This window comes from Oncorhynchus kisutch, linkage group LG21, assembly GCF_002021735.2.
Source record: "Oncorhynchus kisutch isolate 150728-3 linkage group LG21, Okis_V2, whole genome shotgun sequence".
In the NCBI taxonomy this organism is placed as follows: domain Eukaryota; kingdom Metazoa; phylum Chordata; class Actinopteri; order Salmoniformes; family Salmonidae; genus Oncorhynchus; species Oncorhynchus kisutch.
This window is the reverse complement of record NC_034194.2, coordinates 35,735,763-35,755,774: the sequence shown is the minus strand read 5'-3', so window position 1 is coordinate 35,755,774 and position 20,012 is coordinate 35,735,763. Positions and strand designations below refer to the sequence as shown.

The window sequence follows — 20,012 nt, the reverse complement described above, 5'->3', positions numbered from 1 at the left end:
AAGCAATGTACAGAGAGATCCTTACGTGTCATAGTGTGTAGATGAGAAAGACAAACATTTAACACATTTTAGTCTAAGGCTGTAATGTAACATCAATTTTGAAAAGGTCAAGGGGTCTGAATAATTTCCGAATGCACTGTATCCACATACTCTCAAAATTAGGGAACAGTGTTGTTCCCTAAAGTACAAAAACGCCAAAGGTTCACATGGTACTGGTTCTCTTTAGGGTACATGTGAATATAATCTAGTATAATTGTATAAAAGTAAAAATGTTCTATCCAATATTTTGAATATAATGTATAATCATCACTGCGCTTTGAAATGTAGATGGGTCAACGTACCTGTGCGGTGTATTAGCTTATTTGTGGGCGTGATCTTATACATATGTGTATTTGTGCCAACCGTCAGTGTTGAATCAGTTTAAGTGGTTGATGGTTATGTTGTCAAAGGCTGAGCACCTCTTTTGCTTTTGGTGTAGACAAATTAGGTGCTCAACCTTCAACATAACAATAAAACCACGTAAACTGTTACAACACCGCTAACGTGGAAATTCACCACTAAATCATGGGAATTCAGCGTTACAGAGGGATTGAAATGTAAAGGCAGGTTCCTGTGTTAGCGTAGACTGCATTCACATTAAATGCTGCAGATGTTGGCTCAATAGAAAATTACCTTTACATTTCTTTCGTGCAATTCAGCGATACAGTGAAACAATTCAGCGATACAGATTGACAAAAGCTACTTACATTTCAAAGTGCAGTGAAAGTAAGGTAAGCAACAAGTCATTTTACAACAATAACACCTTTATTCAATTGTAAAAGTACTGTATTTTCACTGCAACTCAGTAAGTAGCCAGTAACTTACTGTCAAATGACAAGTAATTTTTTGCTGTGTGTGCCATAAGTATTTCTGAAGTATCCTATAAGTATAACTGTAGAACGTCTCATTGGTTGTTCATGAGAGGGTTCTAAATTCAATTCTAAATGGTTCACCTACAGGAACAATTCAAAGGGTACTATGTGTCACCCAAAAGGTTTCCCCCATAGGGACAAATGACATAATGCCAATTGGTTCTAATCTTTTAACAATCTTTATGATACACTATAAAAAACCTTAACTTGTTTTTACAGTAACTTACTGGAAGCCAGTTACCTTTAAGTTACTGTAAAAAAAAAAGTGTTGAATTTCCGGCCAAGGGTAGTCCATTTAAAAATCATTACTTCCTCCCTCGCCCATTGCCCTGCAAGTGTATACTCGTCAGACGTCATGATATGTCATCAGAAGTGTCCACTTAATTTGAGGGCTGAGGGGATAGCGTGTGTCTTTTAAGTGTTTGGACCGCAGTCTGAGCCCTTGAAATGTTTGGTGTGCACTTGTTGGCCATCTTGATGGGGTCAGGTGACTCATGACTGGTTAGCTGATGTTCATCTGATAGCCTCCCGGGTGGCGCAGTGGTTAAGGGTGCTGTACTGCAGCGCCAGCTGTGCCACCAGATACTCTGGGTTCACGCCCAGGCTCTGTCGTAACTGACCGTGACCGTGACCGGGAGGTCCGTGGAGCGACGCACAATTGGCCTAGCGTCGTCCGGGTTAGGGAGGGGTTGGCCGGTAGGGATATCCTTGTCTCATCGCACACCAGTGACTCCTGTGGTGGGTCGGGTGCAGTGCGCGCTAACCAAGGTTGCCAGGTGCATGGTGTTTCCTCCGACACATTGGTGCGGCTGGCTTCCGGGTTGGATGCGCGCTGTGTTAAGAAGCTGGGTTGTGGGTTGTGTATCGGAGGAAGCATGACTTTCAACCTTCGTCTCTCCCGAGCCCGTACGGGAGTTGTAGCGATGAGACAAGATAGTAGCTACTAAAACAATTGGATACCATGAAATGGGGTAAAAAACTTTTGTTACTAGGAGGCCATCTTGATTTGGGACACTGACAGAGAGACGGTAGAGAAAGCGAGACATTCCACACCCTTGTTTTTCCCTCAATCTGGTTCCCTCTCACGCATGCTCACCCGAGAGAGGGAACGCCACTTACACAGACAGGAACATTTGAATATTCTTTACAATGGTAAACCTCTTGAGTGAACTATCTTCATTTATCCACCATCTTTATTGACATTAGTAGGTTCTTATTGAAGAATTCATAACGACCTTCATGAGAGTAGCATAACAACCTTCATAACACATTTAAGAGGATTTTTTTGGGGCGGGGTGGTGGTTGAGCATAGAGGTGGAAGCATAGAGGAAGCTCAATGGAAGCATTGAGCATAGAGGTCTTCATCACGATCGACTACAAACCTCTAATAACATAGCATTGTCAACATAGGCATCTCTTTTTTCCCTAATTTATTTGAAACATGAATGTTAGAACTAAAAAACAACAACAACAAACAGACGGACTGAACAGACGTAGAGATGTGAAAAGGACATTAGCTCGGTGGAGTCCATTGGTGAGCCTGAAGAGGGCTTCTGTGTGCACCATAGTTCAAAGGTCATCATAGGTCACCATAGTTCAAAGGTCATCATAGGTCACCATAGAGCACACACACACACAAACACACACAGCATCTCTCATAATCTTTCACACACACACACACACATCATATACAGTACAATGCACCAGCACCTGACACAAACATGTTAAAAAGCACATTAAGGTGGAATAAAAATAATTGCACATGAGGATACAAGATGTAGGACTGTTGGAGATGTAGAATTGTTGAGATGTAGAACTGTTGAGATGTAGGACTGTTGAGATGTAGGACTGTTGGAGATGTAGAACTGTTGAGATGTAGGACTGTTGAGATGTAGGACTGTTGAGATGTAGGACTGTTGAGATGTAGGACTGTTGGAGATATAGGACTGTTGGAGATATAGGACTGTTGGAGATGTAGTACTGTTGGAGATGTAGGACTGTTGGAGATGTAGGACTGTTGAGATGTTGGAGATGTAGGACTGTTGAGATGAAGGACTGTTGGAGATGTAGAATTGTTGAGATGTAGAACTGTTGAGATGTAGGACTGTTGAGATGTAGGACTGTTGGAGATGTAGGACTGTTGGAGATGTTGGAGATGTAGGACTGTTGGAGATGTAGGACTGTTGAGATGTTGGAGATGTAGGACTGTTGGAGATGTAGGACTGTTGGAGATGTAGGACTGTTGGAGATATAGGACTGTTGGAGATGTAGGACTGTTGGAGCGAAAGGAGAAGGGAGGAACGCAGTGAGTGAATATGGAAAGAGGAAGATACCAGAAACATTCATGAACAAAGGAGAGACAAAAGAAGGCAAGAATACAATTTAAACCACCAAAATAATTTAATAAAAATTAAAACAAGTAACTTTTTCTTGTTTATAATTGTTTTCCAGTCATCGATCCAAGGCTTGTTAAATATTTCTTTTAATCGATCCAAGGCTTGCCCTGATTGGATAGTCTCAGTTGGATAGTCCCATTCCCAGTCTGCCTTGGAGAGTGAGTGTTGTCGGCTACGGACCTTTAATTGTTTTCAGGCTCATTTGAAATCAATGTTCCTTCCTATTTCTCTATAAAACCCATCTGTGTGTACCGGGACAGGGTGGTGGCAGGTGCAAGATTCCGCAATTTACAGATTCACATCCAGATATACACACTCACACACAAGTAAATGCCCACAGGCAGGCCCACACACTCTCAGTGCAGTCTAATCACCTCCATCTCTTTCTCCCTTTCCCACTGTTCTCTCTGTTCACAACATGTGCAGTGTAACTGATTCAGAGTGTCTCTCTCTCTTTTTATTTTCATCCTTCCCTTCCTTCTTCACTTCCGTTGAGAGTTTGAGAGCAGCTTGTCTGCCTCGGGGTACGTGGGGTACTTTACGGTTTCGATCTTCTCCTTGACTTTGTAGGATGGGTAGAGACCGGTGCGCCCCATTTTACGGTTGACCCCTTTTGAGTAGCCGTCCCAGTGGTTCCCTGCCACGCCGATGACGTCACCGGGCTCCAGAGGTACGTCCTCTGGGCTGCGGGGGTGGTGGGGGTAGATGGCGATCTGGTTGTGGGCGTTCTGGCCCCCAAAGTAGTAGATGTCGTCTAATGAGTGAAAGAAGGAGGAGGCATCCGGGTGCAGCGTCTGCATGATCTCGTAGGCCACGCGGCACACCTGGTACAGGGTTACAGGAAACAGGAAGTAGGTATGCAGGAAACAGGAAGTGAGACCAGGAAGTGTGAAGAATCATGTTAACTTAATTACATTCCGTGTATATGGCTGTTTAGATTTATTCAGATGAAAAAGTTACCTGGTCCCAGATCTGTTTGTGTTGTATGAGAGCAAAATTGCAAGATTATGTTATAATACTGTAATTGCATCAAATGGTTGTTTTATGCAACAGAATAGGGGGTTATTAGAACACTCTTATCTGTGTATGTTCTTCTGAGAATGGGCCTCTAGGGGCTTAATGCTGTCAGAAGATTTACGATGCCTTGGGTGATGAACCTAACAAGACCGCATTCCATAGAACAAGTTGGCGTTTCTGTTCTATGAGGTACCAGGGAGAGTTGGCTCGGGGCCAGACCCTGGTTTCTACACAATGAGAACAGTAGATACTGTCTGCTGTGGATTATCAGTATCTTTCATGCAAATCTTAACCTTGTGACCCATTCCATACATCTGTTGTTTGTCATGAATATTCATGAATATTCATGAGGATGTACTTTGTTATAAAAAGGTGTTGTATTCTTTGTCTCTGGGCTCTAAACGAATCATCTGAGGGTGATTCGTCGACCAGACATCATTATCGTAGAGCACTCAATCGATTCACGTTGTATGTGTGTGTTGTACTGACCTGCTCCCTTATTAATATGTGAATAAAGATTTAGCTTCATTATAACTCAGACTTGTGTGATAAATTTGTCTCTCCTCATTTTATTGTAAAGTAATTAACCACCACAGTTGTCATGCCATCTCTTATGGCCCTTGTTTAACATGACAATGACAAAATGAGTTGGCTATTCAGGTAGGTAAGAATATATGTTATTGAATAATGTACTGTATATTTCCATAAATGGTGTTGTGTCGGATATGGCACCCCTACCTGTGAGGAGAAGGTGCAGACCAGGAAGTCAGTCTGTGACAGGAAGTGTATGTCTAGGATCACTCCTCTCAGAGAGTTCTCAGTGTAGCGGTTGTGCAGACCAGCCGACCACGAGATAGAGTTATCACTGATGAACTCATAGTCTAGGTACCTGACGGACACAGCATTGCACATACTATATGGCCTTCTACATACAAACAGAAATACAATCATACACGCTCATACACACACATACATGCATGTAAACACACACACGCATGCACCCATGCACACGCACACACACACACACACGCACGCACACACACACACACACACACACACACACACACACACACACACACACACACACACACACACACACACACACACACACACACACACACACACACACACACACACACACACACACACACACACACACACACACACACACACACACACACACACACACACCACACTCACTCCCTTTTCATTATTCATTATTAGGGTATTGGTGATTTCTCACTTGGTCTTAGCCTCTTGCAGTAGTGAAGGGTCATCTGTTGCCAGGTAGACTCGTTTCTTGTCCACGTGGAAACGTCGGGCCATGTGCTGGAACTGTTCCTCCACGTGAACCATATACTCCTCTATAGGGTGGAATGCTGCTTCCGTCCCCACCTTATCTGTCCTCCGAACATGGACCCTACAGAGAGGGAGGGAGAGAGAGGGAGGAAGAGAGATGAGGGGGAGAGGATTGGAGAGAGACGGGAGGGAGAGAGAGGGGGAGAGAGGGAGGAAGAGAGATGAGGGAGAGAGAAGGGGAAAGGGACGGGGAGAGGGAGGGAGAGAGAGGGAGGGAGGGAGGAAGAGAGATGAGGGGGAGAGAAGGGGAAAGGGACGGGGAGAGGGAGGGAGAGAGAGGGAGGGAGGGAGGAAGAGAGATGAGGGGGAGAGAAGGGGAAAGGGATGGGGAGAGAGAGGGGAGGGAGGGATGGAGGAAGAGAGATGAGGGGGAGGGAAGGGGAAAGGGACGGGGAGAGGGAGGGGAGGGAGAGCGGGAGGAAGAGAGATGAGGGGAAGAGGATTGGAGAGAGACGGGAGGGAGAGAGAGAGGGGGACAGGGAGGGCGAGAGGGGAAGAGAGAGGGTGAGAGGGGGGGAGAGAGAGGAGGAGAGAGAGGGAGGGAGAGAGAAAGGGAGGGAGGAAGGAAGAAAAAGGGAAAGAGAGGGGGAGAAGGAGGGAGAGAGAGGGAGAGAGGGAGGAAGAGCGAGAGGGAGAAGAAGGGAGAGAGAGGGGGAGAGGGAGGGAGAGAGGGGGAGATGGGAGGGAGAGAGAGGGGAGAGGGGGGGAGGGAGATGGGGAGAGGATTGGAGAGATACGGGAGGGAGAGAGAGGGTCAGAGAGAGGGTCAGAGAGAGGGAGAGAGGGGGAGATTGAGGGGGAGAGAGGGAGGGAGAGCAACACTTTCAATCAATACGTTCACTATCAGCTACCACTGTAATTATTTAGGCAGCATCATTGTGCCCTTGCTAGTCTTGCCGATAATCAGAGAGAGAGACAGAAAAGAAAGAAAGAAAGAAAAAATGTAATAAGAAAAACAGATAGAAAGAAAGAATGAAAGAAGAAAGATAGAAAGAACAAATTTGTCAATGTAGGAGTAATGAGTGAAAAAGAAAGGCAGAAAGAGGGGGTTTGAACGAGAAAGAAGTCAACAAAGGAATAAAGAGCAGTGCTGCATGTGTTTGTGAAACTGAGTGCTTTCTTTGTTTAATCCCTCATTACACAACACATCTATCTATGGTTCAGAAAAGAGAGAGGTAGAGACAAAGGGAATGAGAGAGAGAGAGAAAGAAAGGGAGAGATCGGGTGAACTGGCGTGCAAGAGAGCGAGAGGGAACGAGAGAAAGAGAGAGAGAGAGAGAGAGAAAGAAAAGGAAAGCGAGAGAATGCGAGAAAAAAAAACGCAGTGAGCCCAATTACCAGAACTGTCCTAAGATCATTCAGCCTAGTCCTCAGGATGCTCACTGGAGCTACAAACACCTTTATCTACCCTGCAAATTATATCTGTACACACTCCTGGATCAGAGAGAAAAAAGGGAACGAGAGATTGAGAGGGGTAAGGGGAGGTGTACAGAGTCCTAGGACAGAGGGATTCTCTTCATCTTTCTCTCAGTCTATCCCTCTATTCATCTCTACCCCCTTCTATCTCTTTCCATCTCTCTCTCTCTGTGATGGGACTCTTGACTGCGAGTCTCTCCATTCTCCGCTTCCCCAAATCTCATCTCTCTGCCATGGTTTCCATCTCTCCTCCACTTCTCTTCCCTCTGCCATGTCTCTCTCTCTCTCTCTCCTGCTTTCTCTCTCCTTACATCTCTCCTCCTATTTTGTTTGTCGTCTCGTTGTCTCCCTTTTCTCTCCCTTTATCCCGCCGCCTGTTCGTTGGCAGACAAAACTGCCGTGCTGGGGTGCTTAGTGTCAAACGGCATTTGAGTAGTGAATCCCACCATCACCAATTAACATCCTCTATTTTATACTCTCTCCCCACAGCTCTCTCTCTAGTCTCCTCTATTTTATACTCTCTCCCCACAGCTCTCTCTCTAGTCTCCTCTATTTTATACTCTCTCCCCACAGCTCTCTCTCTAGTCTCCTCTATTTTATACTCTCTCCCCACAGCTCTCTCTCTAGTCTCCTCTATTTTATACTCTCTCCCCACAGCTCTCTCTCTAGTCTCCTCTATTTTATACTCTCTCCCACAGCTCTCTCTCTAGTCTCCTCTATTTTATACTCTCTCCCCACAGCTCTCTCTAGTCTCCTCTATTTTATACTCTCCCCCCACAGCGCTCTCTCCATCCTCCTCTTACACCACCAAAGCCAAGCCTTCCCTCCCTCCCTCCCCTCCCCACCCCTTCTCTTCTTTCCCTCTCCACTCCATTCCCCCCCTCCCACCCCACCTCCTTTCCCTCTGGGGTGCTGTGAGAAGTACTCAGGCACTATATTAGAAGTACTCAGGCACTATATTAGAAGTACTCAGGCACTATACACTACTGTTCAAAAGTTTGGGGTCACTTAGAAATGTCCTTGTTTTTGAAAGAAAAGCTATTTTTTTGTCCATTAAAATAACATCAAATTGATCAGAAATACAGTGTAGACATTGTTAATGTTGTAAATTACTACTGTAGCTGGAAATTGAATATCTACACACAGTGGGGCAAAAAAGTATTTAGTCAGCCACCAATTGTGCAAGTTCTCCCACTTAAAAAGATGAGAGAGGCCTGTAATTTTCATCATAGGTACACTTCAACTATGACAGACAAAATCCAGAAAATCACATTGTAGGATTTTTTATGAATTTATTTGCAAATTGTGGTGGAAAATAAGTATTTGGTCACCTACAAACAAGCAAGATTTCTGGCTCTCACAGACCTGTAACTTCTTCTTTAAGAGGCTTCTCTGTCCTCCACTCGCTACCCGTATTAATGGCACCTGTGTAAAACTTGTGATCAGTATAAAATACACCTGTCCACAACCTCAAACAGTCACACTCCAAACTCCACTATGGCCGAGACCAAAGAGCTGTCAAAGGACACCAGAAACAAAATTGTAGACCTGCACCAGGCTGGGAAGACTGAATCTGCAATAGGTAAGCAGCTTGGTTTGAAGAAATCAACTGTGGGAGCAATTATTAGGAAATGGAAGACATACAAGACCACTGATAATCTCCCTCGATCTGGGGCTCCACGCAAGATCTCACCCCGTGGGGTCAAAATGATCACAAGAATGGTGAGCAAAAATCCCAGAACCACACGGGGGGACCTAGTGAATGACCTGCAGAGAGCTGGGATCAAAGATACAAAGCCTACCATCAGTAACACACTACGCCGCCAGGGACTCAAATCCTGCAGTGCCAGACGTGTCCCCCTGCTTAAGCCAGTACATGTCCAGGCCCGTCTGAAGTTTGCTAGAGAGTATTTGGATGATCCAGAAGAAGATTGTGGAGAATGTCATATGGTCAGATGAAACCAAAATATAACTTTTTGGTAAAAACTCAACTCGTCGTGTTTGGAGGACAAAGAATGCTGAGTTGCATCCAAAGAACACCACACCTACTGTGAAGCATGGGGGTGGAAACATCATGCTTTGGGGCTGTTTTTCTGCAAAGGGACCAGGACGACTGATCCGTGTAAAGGAAAGAATGAATGGGGCCATGTATATTGAGATTTTGAGTGAAAACCTCCTTCCATCAGCAAGGGCATTGAAGATGAAATGTGGCTGGGTCTTTCAGCATGACAATGATCCCAAACACACTGCCCGGGCAACGAAGGAGTGTCTTCGTAAGAAGCATTTCAAGGTCCTGGAGTGGCATAGCCAGTCTCCAGATCTCAACCCCATAGAAAATCTTTGGAGGGAGTTGAAAGTCCGTGTTGCCCAGCAACAGGCCCAAAACATCACTGCTCTAGAGGATATCTGTATGGAGGAATAGGCCAAAATACCAGCAACAGTGTGTGAAAACCTTGTGAAGACTTACAGAAAACGTTTGATCTCTGTCATTGCCAACAAAGGGTATATAACAAAGTATTGAGATAAACTTTTGTTATTGACCAAATACTTATTTTCCACCATAATTTGCAAATAAATTCATTAAAAATCCTACAATGTGATTTTCTGGAATGTTTTTCCTCATTTTGTCTGTCATAGTTGAAGTGTACCTATGATGAAAATTACAGGCATCTCTCATCTTTTTAAGTGGGAGAACTTACACAATTGGTGGCTGACTAAATACTTTTTTTGCCCCACTGTAGGCGTACAGAGGCCCACTGTCAGCAACCATCACTCCAGTGTTCCAATGGCACGTTGTGTTAGATAATCCAAGTTATCACTGTAAATGGCGAATTGATCATTGGAAAACCCTTTTGCAATTATGTTAGCGCAGCTGAAAACAGTTGTTCTGATTAAAGAAGCAATAAACCTGGTCTTCTTTAGACTGGTTGAGCCTAGTCTAAAGAAGAAGACTAGAAGACTAGTCTACTTTTGTGGGATCGATTACAGGCTCAAAATGGCCAGAAACAAAGACCTTTCTTATAAAACTCATCAGTCTATTCTTGTTCTGAGAAATGAAGGCTATTCCATGCGAGAAATTGCCATGAAACTGAAGATCTCGTACAATGCTGTGTACTTCTCCCTTCACAGAACAGCGCCAACTGGCTCTAACCAGAATAGAAAGAGGAGTGAGAGGCCCTGGTGCACAACTGAGCAAGAGGACAAGTACATTAGAGTGTGTAGTTTGAGAAACAGATGCCTCACAAGTCCTGAACTTGTAGCTTAATTAAATAGTACCCACAAAACACCAGTCTCAACGTCAACAATGAAGAGGCGACTCCAGGATGCTGGCCTTCGGATAACAAAGAAGAACATTCGTGAGATGCAGAAAAAATGAAAAGATGCTGGAGGAGTGTTTGATGCCATCTGTCAAGCATGGTGGAGGCAATGTGATGATCTGGGTGTGCTTTGGTGATGGTGAAGTGGGAGATTTGTACAGGGTTAAAGGGATCTTGAAGAAGGAAGGCTATCACTCCATTTTGCAACGCCATGCCATACCCTGTGGACGGCGCTTAATCAGAGCCAATTTCCTCCTACAACAGGACAAAGACACAAAGCACAGCTCCAAACTATGCAAGAACTATTTAGGGAAGAAGCAGTCAGCTGGTATTCTGTCTATAATGGAGTGGCTAGCACAGTCAACGGATTTCAACCCTACTGAGCTGTTGTGGGAGCAGCTTGACCGTTTGGTACGTAAGAAGTGCCCATCAAGCCAATCAAACTTGTGGGAGGTGCTTCAGGGAGCATAGGGTGAAATCTCCTCAGATTAAATGACAAATTGACAACTAGAATGCCAAAGGTCTGCAAGGCTATAATTGCAGCAAATGAAGGATTCTTTGACGAAAGCAACGTTTGAAGGACACAATTATTATTTAAATTAAAAATCATTATTTTTCACCTTGTCAACGTATTGACTATCTTTCCTATTCATTTTGCAACTAATTTCATGTATGTCTTCATGGAAAACAAGGACATTTCTAAGTGACCCCAAACTTTTGAAAGGTACTGTATTAGAACATCAGGGGGAGAGTGAGGAGAGGAGATGAGGAGACGACAAAGGGATAGAGATGTGAATAAAGAAGAGAGAGAGAATGGTGGGAAATAGAGACAGTGCTGAAGAAAATAAATGAGACAAAGACAACAGTAGGTGAAAGACAGAAGAATACAAGGTGTATAATCCTATGAAAGAGAAAGTTTGATTGGTAAAGAAGGGAGGATGATTCAAAGAGCCATAACGTAGAAGAGGGAGAGTGAAAGAGGGCTGGAAATGGTAATGGTGGATAGAGAGAGAGAGAGAGATAAAGGCAGAGTGACAGACAGAGAGAAATAGAGAAAGATGAAGATAACGAATGAGTATGTCAGAAAGAATGTTGAAAGAGGGAGGAGGAAGAGAGAGAAACAGAGAGTATTGTGGAGATTTGGAGACAGTTTGAAAGAGAAAGAAAAAGAAAGATATAGAAAGAGTTTTTTACACTTCAACAGAAAGGCACAGACAAAAAGGGCTAGAGAAACAGAGAGAGAGAGAGAGAGAGAGAGAGATAGAGAGAGATAGAGAGAGTCAGAAAGACAGACTGGGAGAAACAGACACAAAAGAACAGAGAAAGAGAACAACGGAAACTGAAAATCATAAGAGACAGACAAAAAAAAAGAGTACGTACCCTATGATGGGATGCCTGAAACCCAGCTTGGCTGTGGTATCCAGGATCTCCTTCTCCAGCCAGGCCTGAGGATGGACCAGGTACTTGACGAACTGAGACACCCACCACACGGACGGGTCACCATGGAGCCGGTGGAGGCGCTGGGCTAGGTCTTCAGGGATGGACAAGGGCAGGTAGGGGGGGCGGGGCTGAAGGCTGTCCACGATGGGTAACTCCACCACCTGGATGTCCTTGTCATGGGTCTCACCTAGAGAGACGGAGGGAAGAGAGTTACTTAGGAGAAAACATTGGGTCTTTTATGTTCTACACTGGGGCATGGAGAAAACAGCAGAACCTTTACCTGCTGCACCGGGGTGTGGAGAAAACAGCAGAACATTTACCTGCTGCACTGGGGCGTGGAGAAAACAGCAGAACTTTTACCTGCTGCACTGGGGTGTGGAGAAAACACTGGGTCTTTTATCTGCTACACTGGGGTGTGGAGAAAACACTGGGTCTTTTACCTACTACACTGGGGTGTGGAGAAAACACTGGGTATTTTACCTGCTACACTGGGGTGTGGAGAAAACACTGGGTCTTTTACCTGCTACACTGGGGTGTGGAGAATACACTGGGTCTTTTACCTGCTGCACTGGGGCGTGGAGAAAACACTGGGTCTTTTACCTGCTACACTGGGGCGTGGAGAATACACTGGGTCTTTTACTTGCTGCAGTGGGGCGTGGAGAAAACACTGGGTCTTTTATCTGATACACTGGGGTGTGGAGAAAACCACAGGTCTTTTACCTGCTACACTGGGGTGTGGAGAAAACACCAGAACGTTTACCTGCTGCACTGGGATGTGGAGAAAACACTGGGTCTTTAACCTGCTACACTGGGGTGTGGAGAAAACACTGGGACTTTAACCTGCTACACTGGATGCGCAACTTTTGGCCAGTGCAGAACAGAGCGTGAGCAGAGTCCACTTCAAGTGTTCGCGTTCTCGTGAGCTCCATGTCAAATTCTTGAAAATAGAACCAGAGCGTAATGTTATGCTGAGCTGCACTGGTTATGCCCCTGTTTATTTAGCATGAATTGGAGCTGGGCTAGTGTAACATACCAGTTAGGTTGCATCAAACTAGCAATCTGCTGTTACTAACAACAATGTTACCTGTCACTCCACAAAAGCTATGGGAGGGCAACGGAAACAACGACTGCTATGTATCAGAGTGGGGTGATATAACCTGCACAATCTAGAGCACAATGGACGTTAGTCTAGTGCACAATGAACGTTGGTCTAGAGGACAATGGACGTTGGTCTAGCACACACAGCTAACTAGCACTAACTAGCTAGCTATTTCACATTGACTACACTCACCCTTCTTTGACCCAAATGACCACCTCTTGGGTCCTTTCCTTAGTTTATGCAGATCTAAAAACAAAGATAGGTGAGAGTTGATATCCAAATAACCTTTCTGCTGTATTACTTCTACTCATCCAATGTTGTTGGATCAGAGAAGATAAGGATGAGATGAACTGAGAGGGGGAAGCCATTCTAAACTATTGAGACGTGACCTTATACTTAAACCCTCATGAATATACAATCATTGGATTGGTGTAAACTAGACAGTTTCTGATTCCTCATGAAACCCAGACAAAAAATACCATAATTTGGGGGATTTTCACAAATTGTAATCCTTTTCTTAACCATCCTGAGTTTGAAGAGGCGAACGAAAAGCCAGCCCCGTCGCGGACCACGATGTCTTGCTTCCAGACAAACTAACCAACTTCTTTGCTGAGCTAAATGACTAACACCCCGTAGCACTCACTTCCGTCATCATGAAGTGCTTTGAGAGACTAGTCAAGGACCATATCACTTCCACGCTACCTGACACCCTAGACCCACTCCAATTTGCTTACCGCCCCAATATGTCCACAGAAGACGCAATCGCAATCACACTGCACACTGCCCTAACCCGTCTGGGCAAGAGGAATACCTATGTAAGAACGCTGTTCATCGACTACAGCTCAGCTTTTGACACCATAGTACCCTCCAAACTCGTCATTAAGCTCAAGACCCTGGGTCTCGACCCCGCCCTGTGCAACTGGGTCAGGGAATTCCTGACGGGCCACCCCCAGGTGGTGAGGGTAGGTAACAACATCTCCATCCCGCTGATCCTCAACACTGGGGCCCCGCAAGGGTGCGTTCTCAGCCCTCTCCTGTACTCCTTGTTCACCCATGACTGCGTGGCCATGCACGCCTCCAACTCAATCATCAAGTTTGCAGACGACACTAAAGTGGTAGGCTTGATTACCAACAACGACGAGACGGCCTACAGGGAGGAGGTGAGGGCCCTCGGAGTGTGGTGTCAGGAAAATAACCTCACTCAATGTCAACAAAACAAAGGAGATGATCGTGGACTTAGGAAATAGCAGAGGGAGCAGCCCCCTATCCACATCGACGGGACAGTAGTGGAGAGGGTGGAACGTTTTAAGTTCAGGACCTCGTTGCACAGGGCGGGGGTCAGACCCAGGGCCCCGAGCTTAATGATGAGCTTGGTGGGTACTATGTGTTGAAAGCTGAGCTATAGTCAATGAACAGCATTCTGACGTAGGTATTCCTCTAGTCCAGATAGAATAGGACAGTGTGCAGTGCAATGGCGATTGCATTGTCTGTGGATCTATTGGGGCGGTAAGCAAATTGAAGTGGGTATAGGGTACATGAACAATGGTGGACATCTTGAAGCAAGTGGGGACAGCAGACTGGTATAGGAAGAGATTGAATATGTCCGTAAACACTCCAACCAGCTGGTCTGTGCATGCTTTGAGGATGCGGCTAGGGATGTCGTCTGGAACGGCAGCTATGCGAGGGTTAATTTGCTTAACTGCCTTACTCACGTCGGTCACGGAGAACGAGAGCACACAATCCTTGAGAGCGGGCCGCGTCGGTGGCCGGTGAGATGTTGAATTGCAACTCCACTTTGTCTTTGTACTGACGTTTTGCCTTTTTGATTGCCATCGACCATATTCCCAGTCACCTTGCCACGGTTAAATGCGGTGGTTCATGCTTTCAATTTATCCACTGTTTCTCGTTTGGGTAGGTTATCCGTGTAAACGTCAATGTTATTCTCAGAGGCTACCCGGAACATTTTCAAAACAATCTTGAAGCATGGATTCCAATTGGTAAAACCAGCATTAAATAGACCTTAGCACGGGTACTTCCTGTTTGAGTTTCTGCCAATAGGAAGGGAGGAGCAAAATGGAGTCGTGATCTGATTTGCCGAAGGGAGGACGGGGAAGGGCCTTGTAGGCATTTCTAAAAGGCAAGTACTACAGTCAATGTGTTAATAGAACTTCGGTAGCGTTTTCCTCATGTTTGCTTTGTTAAAATCCCCAGCTACAATAAATGCGGCCTCAAGATGTGTAGTTTCCAGTTTGCATAAAGTCCAGTGTAGTTCATTGATGCCGTCGTGGTATCTGCCTGAGGACGAATATCCACGGCTGTGACTACAACTGAAGAACAAAAGGACTTGAGTTTCTCAATCACACCATGAGTAGTTTATCATGAAATATACACCCCCGTCTTTCTTCTTTCCGGAGAGTTCTTCATTCCTGTCTGCATGATGAACTGAGAACCCAGCTGGATGGATGGACAGGGAAAGGATATCCAGAGAGATCCATGATTTTGTGAAACAGAGCATGTTACAGTCCCTGATGTCTCTCTGGAAGGAGATCCTCGCCCATAGCTTGTCTACTTTATTGTCCAGAGACTGAACATTAGCAAGTAATATACTCTGAAGCGGTGGATGGTGTGCCCGCCTCCTGAGTTGGACTAGAAGTCCACTCAGAATACCTCGTCTCCGCAGGCGGCGTCTTGGAGCAGCCTCTGGGATAAGTTCAATTGCCCTGGGGTGTATGAACAAAGGATCCAATTCAGGAAAGTCGTATTCCTGGTTGTAATGCTGGTGAGTTACCGTCTCTCTGATATCCAAAAGGTATTTCCATCTGTATGTAATAACACAAAAAACATTCTGGGCTAATAATGTAAGAAATAACACACAAAAAAACGAAATACTGCAAAGTTTCTTAGGAGCTAGAGGCAGAGCTGCCATGTCTGTTGGTGCCATCTTGCCGGTACGAGTAAAAGGAAGGCTGTGATTGGTTACATTGCCTACTATGCAAATGTCTCTATGTAAAATGGGCCATAACTTTAATACTAGCAGAGACGGTGGAACTTTGACATGCAAGTTGAATATATTATGTACAACAATATATTGAAAAATGTGCCAAATATATGTTTTCTATATTCATAAATTAAATCGTTATTGAAATCAAAATAGTCCACTGTGTCACGCCTTGGTCATAGTATTTTGTGTTTTCATTATTTCATTTCGTTAGTTTTGTAGTTTCTGTATGTATAGGTGTTCCTGTCTTTGTGTTTGCACCAGATAGGGCTGTTTCAGTTTTCACATTACGTTTATAGTTTTTTTTGTAAAGTTCGTGTTTCGTTATTTAATAAACATGGATTGCAATAGCCACGCTGCATTTTGGTCCGATCCTTGCTACAAGAAAGCCGTTACACACTGGATCTATACCATCCAATAGGTTACAGTGAACAAGTGCACACTGGGGGAAAATGGTACAGAATTGAATTGAAGCCAGACAAATAGGGGGAAGTAGAAAGTCAAGTCCATTCAAAACAACAATCCTCTTGCCGTTTCTCTGTCCCTTTTTGTCTGTTTCTCTCTGTTGAAGTTTTATAAAACTCTTTCTTTCGCTCTGTTTGTCTTTCAAACTGTCTCCAAATCTTTTTTGTTTCGATCTCCACAATACTCTCTCTGTGTTTCTCTCTCTTCCTCCTCCCTCTTTCAATATTTCTGTCTGACATACACATTCGTTATCTTGATCTTTCACTTTCTGTCTCTCTCTCCCTCTGTCTTTATCCCCACTCCCTCCTGAGTGACAGTTGCTCTTTGGCTGTCCTTCTTTAAATGCCATGGTGAGCCCATCAACTTCCATGGTACAGGGGCTGGCACCAGCTGCTCCAAGAAGGTGTCCTCTAGATGGGCCCTGGGCACAGTGGGCAGAGACGAAGGTTGAGTTGGGCTGATTAGGAAGGTCATCCTCTCTGTGCTCCTTATAGCCTTTCCACCTGGGAGACTGGGTGTTAAGCCTCAGTACACAAACGAGTGGCAAGGGCACATACACGCGCGTACACGCGCGCGTACACGGACGCGTACACACACACACAATCTTTTTTTGGTCTAATATCATCTCCCAGAAGGGATATGTTTGGCAGACATCCAGTCTTAAACCAGAGAAAATTGTTTTTACAGTTTCTAAAATAAACTGAGGCCACCACCACTGGATTTAATGAAGTTGCAACTACAGTGACTCCTTCCATCCAGTGAGACTAATACAACTACAGTGACTCCTTCCATCCAGTGAGACTAATACAACTACAGTGACTCCTTCCATCCAGTGAGACTAATACAACTACAGTGACTCCTTCTATCCAGTGAGACTAATACAACTACAGTGACTCCTTCCATCCAGTGAGACTAATACAACTACAGTGATTCCTTCCATCCAGTGAGACTAATACAACTACAGTGACTCCTTCCATCCAGTGAGACTAATACAACTACAGTGACTCCTTCCATCCAGTGAGACTAATACAACTACAGTGACTCCTTCCATCCAGTGAGACTAATACAACTACAGTGACTCCTTCCATCCAGTGAGACTAATACAACTAGTGACTCCTTCCATCCAGTGAGACTAATACAACTACAGTGACTCCTTCCATCCAGTGAGACTAATACAACTACAGTGACTCCTTCCATCCAGTGAGACTAATACAACTACAGTGACTCCTTCCATCCAGTGAGACTAATACAACTACAGTGACTCCTTCCATCCAGTGAGACTAATACAACTACAGTGACTCCTTCCATCCAGTGAGACTAATACAACTACAGTGACTCCTTCCAAGCCTTTGACAACAGTAGCGGTGTGTGGGTAAAATCACTGGGGAAGCAAAAAAAAATGTACCATGTTACAACCTAAGTGTTGTGATAATTGCGTTGTTTGCTTCATATACTTGACACATGTGATATATAGGCCTAAAGGCAGAGACAATAAGAGGACACAGTGGCAGAATAAGTTCAAACACACCTTTGTTTTATCACAAAACTGGAAAACAACCCCTGTCCGGTGAAGTCCACAAAGCATATAGCATGTAACAGTTACATGACCTACAGCATGGTCAAGCAAGTTAATGTTTCTGACATTTTCGGAACACTAAACAACTATTGATTTAGAACCACAGAGAGTTCTCGCAAGTCGCTAAGAAAACAGGAGCTACCTCCACTATTAGCAACATTTCAATATCATCAAATCACCTACTGTATGCTTAGTCTAATACACGGACAACAAAAAGATACCAAAAACAATTTAGTCCAATCAATGTAACCTAAATATGATGTGGCTGTCCATGTTTCTGATTTCTCTCTGTGTGTGTGTGTGTGTGTGTTCGTGCAAGTAGAAAAAAACATGTTGACTCACCCTACTTGTAAAGAAACACCAATGCCATCCTCTCTTACATGTTGATGAAACGGTCTATCACTCTGTCATACAGTGCACACTTGTATTTGTTGTTGTCATAGGCTATCTAGCTAAAATGCTTGCTTGCTAGCCTAACTTCCTTTCATGGGTAACGTTAGCTCGTTAACATTAGCCTTCTACATCTAGCTACACATTGAACGTCCATCCTCTCAGGCCAAAGGCAGAATGTATTACTTAATGGTTGGATCAGAATCACCGTTATAATCATTGGTCAGTATAGAGAATTAAATTAAACCACAAGTCCAAATCCCTATCTTCATCCATGGCTAATTTTAAAAGGGACAATTTTAGCTAGCTAGCTAACCACTGGACAACAACACAACGAGTTGCAACAATTCAAGTTGTTTGTGTTAATGACATATTTCATTTGAGTGATGCCAAATCCAAACTGGCTTCCCTTGACACTTTTTTTTGGTGCGCCAGGACCAATCACAGTTGAGCTCACTCAGTTTAGCTCAATGCTGATTGGCTTATATTTTAAACTTTTTTTATGAAGGGAGTCCAATTCTCACTAGCTTCCCTTGCATTCAATGGTATGGGCGACAACAATGTCATACTCTTTGGGACCAGATAGCATCAGATAGATGGCCTACACATACAGAGACAAAGTGGCGCTGTTTCGCTCGCTTGGATGATTCTCCCGTGAGATTACATTCAGCCTCTTGCGAATTGAAGGAAAATGATGAAACACAGAGAGACTAAATTGATTATTGTATATGTTTATTTGTTTTTTGGGGGAAGACTGGTTTCCCTTGGCATCCATGAATACATGCCACTGACTGTCAAACAAATGGTATAATTACTCATAAAGAAATGCCCATTCAAAATAAGAGTAAATGGAATAAAATAATAATAAATAAAATGGAAAAGGCAGGGCCTCGGGGCATGTGTACACCATGGAGCGTGAGCTCAATATAAATTGGCAAAAGCATGAAATATTAAACAGACACATTTTTCCCAAAAGCTCTTTCTCTTTGCTTACAACATCATTGGCCGGTTTTGCAGGATGGAGAGGGGAACTGGGAGGGGGGGGGGGGGGGGGGGGGGGGGGCTGACGCCTACACATCTTGCCACAATTGCACAGTTAAGCACTCCTTCCCCCTCCCAGAGCTTCCTAATGAGGACACAAAGAGTACACATTTTAACTCAACCTCTGCAATCTGCAAATAGGTGCTGCAACAACTTAACATTTTTACTTAACTTCTAGCTAATTCACAGTTTGAGGCAGGAAGGGAGATGAGATTTCACCCAGAATGCATTTTTCTATTGGCGCCTCAGCTCCTAATGGGTCCAGGTTAGACGAGCGGTGAACCCGTGAAATGAACTCACTACACAAAGCGCAAGCAGGGGCAATCGGTAGGAAGGCAAGGAGGCCATGCATTAGGGTATGCAAGATGGAAAAGAAGACGGGAACTGCACGATAAATAGGAAAAGAAAGTCTAAGATAGTTGCAGCCAGAGGCAGAGGGGTGTATGCGTATGTCTTTGCGGGGGAGATGGGGGGGACAAGGAAGCTGAAGAGTATTAAAGGAAAGATAAAAAAATAGCTAGCCTATAATAAATGTATGAAACAGAATATTGCTTGCTACACTAAATGTCTCGACAACCAGTCTGAAC

General features: G+C 44.4%; 1 protein-coding gene across 1 annotated transcript in view; it reads right to left on the bottom strand.

Moving 5' to 3' along the window:
* Positions 1-3,292: 3,292 nt before the first annotated feature.
* The window catches only part of LOC109882645 (alpha-(1,6)-fucosyltransferase), a 249,398-nt gene continuing 232,678 nt past the window's right edge, over positions 3,293-20,012 (bottom strand). Inside the window, exons 7-10 of the mRNA XM_031800757.1 lie at positions 11,797-12,043; positions 5,568-5,744; positions 5,063-5,213; positions 3,293-4,131 (exon numbers count right to left, since the gene is read on the bottom strand). Coding sequence (XP_031656617.1) covers positions 3,790-4,131; positions 5,063-5,213; positions 5,568-5,744; positions 11,797-12,043 — 917 coding nt within the window. The 3' untranslated portion in view covers positions 3,293-3,789. The remainder of the gene's footprint in view (positions 4,132-5,062; positions 5,214-5,567; positions 5,745-11,796; positions 12,044-20,012) is intronic.